This window comes from Paroedura picta, chromosome 7, assembly GCF_049243985.1.
Source record: "Paroedura picta isolate Pp20150507F chromosome 7, Ppicta_v3.0, whole genome shotgun sequence".
In the NCBI taxonomy this organism is placed as follows: Eukaryota; Metazoa; Chordata; class Lepidosauria; order Squamata; family Gekkonidae; genus Paroedura; species Paroedura picta.
In genome coordinates this window covers 86,988,897-87,001,060 of record NC_135375.1, presented here as the reverse complement: position 1 = coordinate 87,001,060, position 12,164 = coordinate 86,988,897, and the positions used below count along the sequence as shown (strand labels likewise).

Here is a 12,164-nt window from a genome sequence, read left to right as displayed (position 1 = left end):
GCTGTGGTGCCAGGGGACAGAACCAACTTGCTCCATGTGCTCAGTCATCATGCAGAAAGGTCATGTGCAGATAGCTATTCTAATTGCCACACCACTCTGAATTATAGAATCATAGAATAATAGAGTTAGAAGGATCTTCTGGGTCATCTAGTCCAGTGGTCCCCAAACTTTTTATCACTGGGGACTGGTCAGCGCTTGACAATTTTACTGAAGCCCGGGGGGGGGGGTAGTCTTTTGCTGAGGGACGTTGCCGCTGCCTGAGTCCCTGCTCCACTTGCTGGTGCCGCTGACTTCCTGCTGCCCACTGGGGGGTGCTGCCAGCAGTAGCTGCACAGTGCCACGCCGAGGGAGAGCCCCAGCCATGGTGGCCACTAAAGAGCACCAAAGGTTAGCCAGTGGCAGAGTGCCAGGGCAGCCCCCAAGGCAGCAGCTGGGGAGGACGACGAAGAGGAGCCGCAGCCACGGACTGATCCACGGACTGATCCAACTGATCCACAGACTGGTCCCGGTCCCTGGACAGGGGGTTGAGGACCACTGATCTAGTTCAACCCGTTGCACTATTCAGGACAGCTACAGCCCTATCACTCATCCACTGTAACCTGCCATCCCCTTGAACCTTCACAGAATCAGCCTCTCCGTCAGATTGCTATACAGCCTGTTTAAAAATTTCCAAAATGGAGAACCCACCACCTCCTGAGGAAGCCTGTTCCACTGAGAAACTGCTCTGTCAGGAACATCTTCTGGATGTTTAGATGGAATTTCTTTTGAATTAATTTCATCCCATTGGTTCTGGTCCGTCCCTCAGGTACAAGAGAGAACAACTCTGTTCCATCCTCTATATGGCAGACTTTTAAATACTTGAAGATAGTTAGCAGATCCCCTCTCAGTCACCTCATCTCCAGGCTAAACAGACCAAGCTCCCCCAACCTTCCCTCCTACGTCTTGGTCTCCAAACCCCTCACCATCTTTATTGCCCTCTTCTGGATGTGCTTTGGCTTTCTAGGATCTTAGAGTGAACTTCCCAAAGATAAACTTCAGAAAAACGTGAGCCATCATTGATCCAGATGCTTGATTATCTTGAAGGTTTTAAAAAATGACCTGTTCCTCCTGTACTCCAACATACATGGCTCTTTTATGAATTTTGCTGTCAAAATCCTGAAAAATGCTTCTAAAACAGGAACTAATATAAAAGCATACATATAGATTCTGTTTTCACTTCATTGTGGTGATTGCCAATTTGTTTGTTTGCTTTTCCCCACATTAAGATGCTTTGTCCCACATTAAGTGCAGAAGTTTTGGAACACAGAAATACGAACAATGGATTGTGGATGTACAGAAGAAATGCTCAGTGTTACAGCTGCCAGATAAGGAGGAAGAAAGTAGGATTTGCAGGGCTCTTTTTATCTACACAGAGCACCTCAGGGTAAGTTAGTGTTTTCTCTTCAGAAGCAGCCTTGCTTTCATACAGTGAGAGTCTAAGAGCAGTTTGAGAAAGATTCAGATGTTTCCAGGCATGTGATTTAACTATTACTACAAGCGTTAGTGGAATTCTACACTTGAGGTAAAAAAAAAGGCACATTGACCTTGTATGGACTAGGAGGCAATATAGCAATGACCTGGAAGCCATTTTAAATTGCTAGTTGTTGTGGCTGCCTCAAGGCAGTGTGGATGTTTCTGTGTACCAGTTTACCATGTGGATAAGGCAGCTTTCTCCATAACAAACAAACAAAAACCCATTTTGGTGGAGAGGGATTAACAGAAAATTGCCCAGTTCACATTGGGAAATGATATTTTACCATTACTTGCTATTGAGAGCAATTGAGCTCTTCTTAGCAGCCATTTCGTGTGCAGCCATCCAAAGAAGGTCTTTCCATTTCCACCAGGCCCTTGGCAAATACTCCCGAGAAGCTGTTTTCATCTGCCCATGACTGATAGATGATAGCTTCTTTTTCTTTTCTCTCTGTCTTTGCTCCGTGGACCAGTGGCCATCATGGGGTCAGAATGAATTGTATGTCTGTTTCTTGAAAAATTTCCTCACACATAAGGGTTCCCAAATTCTCTTTACGTGCAGAAATACAATGAAACCCTCATGATTAATGAAGATGCTCGTACTCAGGATGCACTGGATTACTTGAAGGAATTTTTTGAGAATATCAAGAGTGGAGGATTTGATGAAATAGAAGAGAAGCTGGCTAAAAATTTTGAAGGTACTTCACAAAAAAAAAAAAAAAAAAGCTCTTGAGGTCAACTCATTAACCCCAATGGACTCCCTGAGCCTTAGGTTCTATTCTTTCAGCCATAGAATAACTTAAATTTCCAGTGAAGTTTCTCATTCTAAGAATGATGCTCAGTTACCCCCACCTAGGATTGCCAACCTTCAGGCAAGGCCTGGAGATCTACGGTAATCACAGCTGATCTCCAGAAAATACAAATCAATCCACCTGGCAAAAATTTATGCTTTGGAGGGTGGACTCTATGGCTTTATAACCTGCTGAGGTCCTTCCCCTGCCCAAGTTCTGTCCCCCTCCCCAGCACCCATCCCGCAAAATCTACAGGTATTTCCCAACCAAGAGCTGGCAATTCTCAGTATGTTCCTGGTTAAACTATTCCTGTTCACACAGGCAATCCCCTCCCCTTTTCGAGAAACAACTTAGTGAATAAAAAGTAAATGCTGCTAATTTCATTTCTCTTTCCCTCCCATCATAAATTGTTACCCAGATAAATTGCCAGAGATGAATGCAAGTTCTCAAGACGAGTTCAACGAAAATCCCAAACTAGAAGAGATTACTTTCATCTTGGAGGAGGAATATCGCCTCAAACCCCAAACTCGTTCCATTCTCTTCGTTAAGACAAGAGCACTGGCAGCAGTAAGATACTTTCCCCTGGCAGTCGGTGGGGTGGGATCATTTTAAAACTCTGTGTATGATTTCTGTCCTGGATCAGTTTAAGTTGTGAACTAATGTGCAAGAATTACCATGGCATCAGCCTCTTGTCAGTTATTAGCAAAGTATTCACGAAGATCATACAATCCAGGAACATCACAAGCAGGCTAGTAGAGAAGAGCAAGCAGGATTTAGGACACATTGGGGCTGTATTGATCAAATGTTCACCATCCGTCAACTAGCAGAGGAAAGAATTAGGTGCAGAAACAGAACTGTCATTGTCATTATTGACTTCGAATCCGCTTTTGACTCTGTCCAGTGGCCTTCTCTGTGGAAGGTACTTGAAACAGAAAATGTGCCCCCTAGAATAATCACATTCTTCCAAAAACACATGATGGTTCAACAAGCCACGTGCGAATTTGAAATGAGTTATCAGGAGTTCACCATCCAGATTGGAGTGTGCCATGGAGATGTGGCCTCTCTCCTAATTTTTAGCATTGCAGTTGATGCCATAAGAAAAGTATTCAAGAATAGATGTGTTCAATATGGCCAAAACAACTTCCTAACAGATCTAATGTTTGCAGATGATAGTGCCATATTTGCTGATACAGATGCAGAGGCTACTAACATCCTCTATGACTTTGCCTGTATCACCCAATCATACAGCTTAAAAAATTAATGTGGACAAAAGTCATAACGATAATGGGATCACTGACAAATTTATACCTCAATGGAGCCCAAATTGAGCAAGTCAAGTATTTAGGCTCATTGGTTCAAGAAAATAAAGTGCCATCTACCACTGAAGCCCACAATAGGATTGGCCAAGCAACATCAGCATGTGCCACACTCAAATGGTGCCTCTGGAAGAAGACAAACATCTCTCTCAAGATGAAAGTTTGTCTCTTCTGGACATTAATCATGCCAATCTTCCTATCTGGATCAGAAACATAGACTTTAATAAAACCTGACATAAACAAATATGAGACCTTCCCAATGCGATGCCTGCAGTAGATTCTGGGTGCCTCTCTTTGTGATCATAATCGAAACGAGGCAATTCAGGCAAAATGTGACAACCAGATGCAAATTAAAGAACAAATCCAAAGGCACAGACTGCATTGGTTTGGCCATGTCTGCAGAAAGATCACCAGCAGACTGCCTCAAACTCCTCTGGCGAGAATGACCAACTGAATGGAGCCAAAGAAAACATGGCTTTAACAGATTGAGGAAGACCTTAGAAACCAGTGATTGACTATCCATTTGGCCAAAACTACTGCCGCCAATCGTGGAAACGTTATAAACAAAACAAAAAATCCAGCGGCACCTACAGCAGCTCATTGGCTGAGAGGACAACCTGCTCTATCAAGCGCCAGCTATAAAGGATAAAGAAGAAGGGGAACTGGCAAGAAGGGGGAACTGAAGGAACTCTGAACACAAAATACTAGCAAAAGGTCTATTCTGCTTGAGCAAGAAGGGCATGTGTGACTGTGAGTGTAAGACCCTTAGATCAGTGGTCCCCAACCTTTTTTAGGCTGGGGACCAGCAGGGCAACTGCCCCGCCCGCGCATCGTGCATGCGCGGCCGCACCCCAGCATAATTTGAGATGGGTGACTCTTGCAGACAAAAAGATATATGTGGGCTGCAGAAAGGAAGAGAACCAAGTGAGCTTGTTCCTCTTCCTTAATCTTGTGTCAAATTATTTATTTCATCCAGACTAAATTTTCCATTAGAGGAGTAGAACTTTCCTGCCTCTATCCTCTTACTGCAGCCCACTGATCCCTCTGTTTTTGTTTTGCCATCAAGTCACAGCTGACTTAAGGTTACCTTGTAGAGTTTTCAAGGGAAGAGATGTTCAGTGGTGGTTTGCCATTGCCTGTCTCTGTGTTACCACCCTCAATTTCCATCATGGTCTCCCATCTGAGAACTAAACAGGGTCAATCCTGCTTAGCTTCCATGATCTGACAAACTCAGGCTAGCACAGGCTGACCAAGTCTACAAAACACACAATCCCTTAGGGATTAGGGGACCTTGAGGAATGTCACGGAGAAGCTGTCTTCAGAGCACATGTGGGAATGAACAGTTAAGTGGGGATCTAATGCCTGGTCATCAAGACAACTTACAATGATAGAAAACAGGACAAAACTTTCTGTGTGGAGCTACAGGGAGGATGGCCCAAAACTCAGCTCTGCTCATCCCAGCTGGGAGAAAGGCAACCCAAGCTTCATCCTGGTTTGGCTGGAGAGCCATAGGCTTTGCTCCAGATCCCAAAAAGTTAGACCTGTTGGGGAAACAGAAGGCTGAAACTGTGCTTTGTTTTAAAATTTATCTAACCATCTTGCTATTTTTCTGTCATGAAGTTGAAACTTGATTATAAAAGAAAATCTGAAACTGAATGACTTTTACAGGCCTTAAAGAACTGGGTAGAGGAAAGCCCTCAGCTCAGGCACCTAAAGCCAGATGTCCTGATGGGACGTGGGAAAAGAAATCAGAACACAGGTACAATGGTTTTGTCAGTGCTGTAAAGGGTGGAAGGTTAACTATGACCCTCAGGGTATTTGTAAAGATGCAAGACAGCCTCTGCATGATACACTGGGAAGAATCTGGTTATGAAGGACAGAATAGGGTAGTTTATATATAATCCTAGATAAACTTGCACCTCATTTTAGAAGATCATATTTCTAGACCCTACTGTTATGAAGGGGAAAAGCTTGACTGATCTGTGAAGGTGCTCTAAGAAGTTCTTTGTCTGCCATTCCTTCTGCATACTGGTGGTTTTAGCATCCCACCTACTCCCCCCGTATGGCTGAACATAGGGACTTCATTTCCCCTTTGATGGCACCGGATTCATCAATACGGTCAAAACCAAACAATTTGATTATTGAAAGAGATCAGATAAAAATAGAAACATTGATGACAGAATGTAAAAAATATGGCAACAGTGAAGTTACCTATTTTGTTGAAATAAAGCTTTCTGTTTTCTAAATGCTAAGAAGCAAAATCTTGCAACTACATTTGAGTCTGCCTTTGTCCTGTCATCCAAAGGGAATTTTAGCAGGCGCTCCTCTGCATATTTCAGGTCATTATCCAAGGGCTTAAAGCAAGAAAGGGCAGGGAATACCAGTTTGTTTCTTTCTGCTTCATATAGTGTACAATGAAATAATATATGGGAGGTTGACTCCACTGTGCCTACACAGAAGCAATATCTCAGATGTAGAGGCTGACACTTCCCATACATTACTGCTGTTGGGAGAGCATCCTTCCTTGCCCTGTAGAAAACCCATCTATGTTTGAAATTGTTAATGTTTCCTAAGTCATGGGCAATGGCGATATTTGGCCATGATTGCAAGCTAGAGTAGAGAGCTTGCAATTTAGTTTCATTTTGTGCCTTTGTATTCTGAAGTTGCTGGAGTACCATACCTTTTGCTTTAGTTTAGACCCCCTTCTAATAATTGAACTGGGCCCTACCCAATAGGCCTTATTTTACACTCTACTTTAGCTAGAGGGACAGCTACTAGTTTTAGGGAACCATATTTAGTTCCATATTAAAGTGGGTTTGGCTGTAGAGCCATAGGCTTCAGATCCTTGATGTAAGGAAATCGTGGACCCAGGTAGCATTTGGGAAAGGCTGTAAGACAGACAGTGCTCTCACAAGCAGGACTGTGCCATTCTTGGTGGAGGGGGTGGTCTACAAAGGCAAGGGCTATTTTGACTCTCTGCTGACTTTGTGCTGTTGTTACTGATTTTGCTCCTTACACTTAATACTGTGATTCTCAAGGGTTGGAAGACATGCAGGCTTCAAAGTATATGTTAAATAAATACATGAAACTTACCTTGACTGAGGCCAGTGCTGGCACAATTCCAGTATTTATTGAAATGCTAAATTATCTTCTGTTGATCCCATTTTAGGTATGACCCTTCCCAATCAAAAAGGCATCTTGGATTCCTTCAAAAGTAATGGGGACAGCAAGATGCTCATAGCTACATCGGTGGCTGATGAAGGGATTGATATTGCCCAGTGCAACCTTGTCCTCTTGTATGAATACACAGGCAACGTCATCAAAATGATTCAAGTCAGAGGTAGGTTGCCTGGCCAAGAGTTTCCATAGAGTCAGTGGTAAAAGCATGATTGTATGTCTCAAAGTCTCAAAGCAAGAGCCATGTGAGGTTAGGCTGAGTGTGCGCAGGTGGCCCAAGGTGACCAAGGTGACATCTATGGCAGAGCAGGGATTTAAACTTGGGTCTTCCAGATCCTAGTCTAATCATTATGCACCAGCCTTTCTCAACTTTTTTTTTTATCATTGAGAACCCCCTGAAATATTATTCAGGCTTTGAGAAACCCCAGAAGTGGTGTGAATATGGTTGGGAAGCATAGCCGTGTACGTGCCTACCTTGAGCCCCTTGTGTTCCCACCTCTCCAGGCCCACTATTGGCCATGTGTGGGTGGGTGAACATGACCATAAATGGTCATATGATAAACGTTTAACTAATTTTAAAAACACATTAAAATTAACTCCCACCCATTCAGAAAGCTCTTCCAGGTCTGTCAAGAAACCCCAGGGTTTCACCTGTTATACTTACTAGCGCTGTTTTTTAGTCTCTTTTGGTATCCCACAGGGGAGAAAAGTGGCTTATAAATATGTAACAAAATTCACCTCTCCATCTCAAAATCTGATGTTCACATTTATTTGTTAAGCAACATTGTGTCTCCGCTACTCCAAAGGTGGCTGTTTCATCATTCAGTAGCCAGCCAGAAGCTTTCTTCTCCTTATGCCATGCTTTGAACCTGTTTGTGTGTAGGCCGTGGCAGGGCAAAAGACAGCAAGTGCATCCTCGTGACTAGCAAAAGCAAACAGGCTGAGACGGAGGAAATAAACATGCTGAAGGAAGAAATGATGAACAGAGCCATTGAGAACCTGCAAAAGTGGGATGAAGATGAACTAGCACAGAAGGTAAACCCTTGTTTCAGCTTTCTAAATAACATCTTCCATAATGGGATGGATTTTTATACCACCACACTCCCATAATGGGCTTGGGGCAGTGATTGATTTGCTCCATTGGTCCATGATGGGACTGTAGTTCAGCGGCCAAGGAGATGCAAGTAGGAGGCCAAAAGCAGGCTGGATGAGTCTGCCCTAGGGGTGTGCATTCAGCTCCACACAAGCCAAAACAGGATGGAGATGAAAAAATAAGGTATTTATTGGCTGTTCTGTTGGCTGGATTGAGAGAGGTATGTATTTTCAGCTATCAAGCATGGTAAGTCTCCCAAAATCCCAAAGAAGTTCACAATTAAGAAGAAAACAGAATAACCGCAGTTATACAGTATTCTGAGGGAGGGTATTCTGTTTAAACATCATTCCTGTGAAGCTGCAGCTTTAGGAACACATGTAAAAGGACCCCAGCACCTTAAAATGCCTTCATTATAACCAACTGAGAACATTATAGTCAATTATTATCCCCCATAGGCTGTAATGGGGAATCTTTCTGGGGGTATCCAGGGATCTGTTTTTTTGGAGGAAGAAGCACTGAATTTTCAGCATAGCTTCTGGTACTTCTACACACACACACACAGTTCAAAAAGATTGGACCTCTATGGCCCCTCAAAGAAGCTGCCTCCATCCACCATTATTTCCAATAGAGGGAAAAACAGCAAAAAAAAGAAAAAAGAAAAATAAAATAAAACAAAACAAAGAGGGACTGATGTCAAACCAGATTGTGCCTGCAGTAGAAACTGGAGGTGTGGGGGCTTTTTGCAGAACAAGTACCACTGTGGCAATGTCATCTCAGCAAATCCAAGCAAGAGGGTTGCAAGCCAAGCACAGCAAGTGCATGTAAAGAGTGCCCAGCAATGCCAGCTCAACAAATCCAGGGCATATACAGAGTGGCAAGCGGAACCAGTGCAATGTACTTGGGACAAGCAAAACATAGTGCCTTCCCTTAAATGCTTCCCCCACTCCATTGAGAACAATGGAGGATGGGGGCACCTTCTTTGAGGCACTGGTTCTTCTGGGCACTCTGTACATGTATTGGGCTTGTAACCCCCCCCCTTGCCATAGTGGCACTGGGTTTGCTGTTTCTCCCCACAACTGGAAGCAATGAAGGATGTAGGACTGGATCCCCGGGTCCAATCATTTTGAAACTTGGGGAGCCTTTTAAGGAGAGATACCAGAAGCTACACTAAATGTTGGTGCCTCTACCTAAAAACCCCCCAGATTTCCGTATACCCCAGATAGGTTTCCTATTGACTATAATGGTTCCCATAGGGCATAATGAAGCTGAAAAAATTCAGAATTTCTGGAAAAAAACCCACATCTAAATATTGGAATTTAATATTGTTTTTTTCCTTAGGAATCAAGAGTTTTCTTGGGTCAAATATATCTGAATCTGAAATGCTTTTTTTTTTAATGCAAACCCCTAGTTGCTGCTGGTTTTTCCTGCACTGCTAATTCTTATGTTTGTATGTCAGCAGGTCCCTCCCTGCATTCAAGTAATTCATGAAAAGTACAATTGTAACATATTTGGAATGAATGGATTTTATTTTGTGTTTTACTTTAAAAAAAAAAGATTAATGACTTGCAAATGAAAGAAAAGCGGAAGCAAGATTCCAAGAAAAATGAATCCTCACCAAAGCCAAAGGCAGGTAACCGAAGGCTGCTATGCAGGAAATGCAAAAAGTTTGCCTGTGAGTCGGAAGACATCAGGGTCATTGAGGTAAGTCTACAGTGCAGGAATTTGAAAATGGCTCTGTGGATCTATTTTTTAAAAGTGAGAGTAGACACTTTTTTGTGGTTTAAAATAAGCAAATTCCATAGCAAGACAGGTAAAATTTGGGGAAATTATGCAAAAATGTCCTTCCATCCACTACCTGTAGTTCAGAAAGCAGGCTTTCATGCCAGAGAGACAACAGTATTCTCAATAATAGAAAATTGCTGTCCAAATTCTCTGATTTACCAGTGGAAGAATTTGACATTGCAGATAGGGCTGGTTGAAATACAGAATAGTTCAAGCTACCTTCTATAATCTTAACTTCTGAATGAACAAGTGCATCTCTCTCAGTATCATGGGCATGTCTGCTGTGAATCTCTGTTCAGGCGTAGTAAATACTTGCACAGGGTAGTATATTAGTACTTATTACTTTTGTTATTTGTTATATTTATTACCCATCCATTCTCTAGAGACTCAGGGCAGGTTACATAAACAACGTAACAAAAATACTGTTTGTAATAAATAATTAAAATCTTAAGAGCTAAAACAATTCTGCCCTCCAATGCCTATTTCTAATCTTTCAGTGGTAGGAAGGGCAGAGATTTTGAATAGGGAAAAAATGAACAATTCACAACTGTATTTAATAAAGTCAAAAACTACATACAGAAACAAAGTAAATTTTTCATGTAGAATGCAGCAGACTGAGTCCAGCATACAGACCTGATCAAAACTTGAGTCTTGCATAAAATGCACTCTTGCATGTACAGCAGAAGCCTCACAGGCAGGCCAAAGACAGGAATCTGGATATGGTCCTCTTATTTGACACTTCTCCAATGAGTATATAAATACATGTGGCATCCTGTATAGACTTCTTCAACTGAAAAAGCTTCATAGCCAATTCAGTAAACATTGAATTCAGGAACCCTCAAGGTTCTACAGAAGAACCAACCGTTTGGTGCTCTTGAAACCCTTCACACTGATTGTAGAAGTATATAGGAACCTTAGAAAAGTACTTCATGCAAGTTTTTATTTCTCTATGTAGTTTTTGATTTGAGTTATATAATACATAATACACATTGAATTATATTTTCTGTTATGGTGTTTGCTTTAGCCTTTTTAGTGCTGGTTAACTATATGAACTTTTCCAAGTCTCTAGAATTTTGACGTTCAGTGCTTCTGTTCATATTCCAGGGAGCTCACCACACGGTCATAGATACAGACTTCAGGCAGCGCTATATAAAAAGACCTCACGAGAGGGCAAAATGCTACGGCAACTTTGAGAAACGATGCAAGCTATTCTGTGGTAATGAAAAATGCCAGCATGACTGGGGCATTACTGCAAGATACATGAACTTAGATGACCTGCCCATCATCAAAGTAGAGAGTTTCATAGTGGAAGACGTTCTCACGGGGGAGCAGCGTCCTTTCCGAAAGTGGAAAGACGTCGATTTTGCAATAAAAGCATTTGCCATTGAGGAAATGTTCGGTTAACATGCAGAACTGGCTTTCTGGCTGTATCTCTGCTTAAACTTGTGAAATGAAGATGTACATAGCATGTAACTTTATGTCTGAATTTGGTTTTAAAATTGATTCAATGAATGCTGCTCTGGGACTCAGTTTCTGGGATGATGCCCAGCATATCAAAAAATGCTTCTGTACAGCTGTTGCTTAAAAATTGGCAGATGGAGCCTTAAAACAATCCAAGAAATTACTATTACCGCTTTAAATGTTTCGTTTTTGTCATTGTCACTTCTTCAGTCCTACCATTGCTTAGTTGCATTAGTCATCATGCTGCATTATAGAAGGAGGGTGATGGATTTCTGGTGTAATGAGGAAGCTCTAAGGCTGTCCTTGGAACATTTTATTTTTACTTTAATAATATCTTTTCTTTTTATCTGTTTTGTCTTTGGTTATTTTGTTTAATTTAGCCTTATCACATTCCACTCTCAGTGTTCACTCCATTCTCCCCTAATTCTCTCCTTCCGCTGTGGCTGAGTGGATCCCTTGTATTTAATGGTGGAATGCTGAGAGTAATTAATTCAGGCTCTGCCATTCCATAATTAATAAAACCATCAATCTCCAATCTTGATATATTTATTTCCTTCAATATGTTTCCTCTGGAATTGAACCCAAACAAACAGCGAACTTATAAACTTAGCTTGTTTCTGTCTTATATGTTTGGTCTTTGAATTTGTTACACATTTTCATTATGTTGTATGTGAATTTACTGCCCACCCTCTACTTATATGTAATGGCTGAGGCGATTACTGCAGCGGTGTGCACGCACGCAAATGTATCTTGAAAATAAAACTTTGCTGGTCTTAAAGGTGTGGACTTAGCCTTTGTTTTGATAGTTTGCCAATTCATATAGTCATACAGAAGAATCAGAACCAGGAGGCTAGGATATTTTTAAATGGGGCGATATACTAGCGATCTGAACAACTAATTGGGGGGCTCTGCATCATAATTTGGGAGCAGCTTGTCAATGTACAAGAAGTCTAATACAATACAGCAAGGGGCCAATCTATGGTAGGAGACTAATGTAACATTCCCAGAGATCAATTTAGTGCAGCCACTCCCAGC

General features: G+C 41.9%; 1 protein-coding gene across 2 annotated transcripts in view; it reads left to right on the top strand.

The window, feature by feature from the left end:
- RIGI (RNA sensor RIG-I) overlaps positions 1-11,911 on the top strand; it is a 28,186-nt gene extending 16,275 nt beyond the window's left edge. For both annotated transcript variants that reach the window (XM_077345269.1, XM_077345270.1), the window contains 8 exons: positions 1,266-1,423; positions 2,072-2,207; positions 2,719-2,867; positions 5,285-5,375; positions 6,786-6,956; positions 7,677-7,828; positions 9,441-9,587; positions 10,773-11,911. In XM_077345269.1, coding sequence (XP_077201384.1) covers positions 1,266-1,423; positions 2,072-2,207; positions 2,719-2,867; positions 5,285-5,375; positions 6,786-6,956; positions 7,677-7,828; positions 9,441-9,587; positions 10,773-11,072 — 1,304 coding nt within the window. In that variant the 3' untranslated portion in view covers positions 11,073-11,911. The remainder of the gene's footprint in view (positions 1-1,265; positions 1,424-2,071; positions 2,208-2,718; positions 2,868-5,284; positions 5,376-6,785; positions 6,957-7,676; positions 7,829-9,440; positions 9,588-10,772) is intronic.
- The last annotated feature ends 253 nt before the right edge of the window (positions 11,912-12,164 follow it).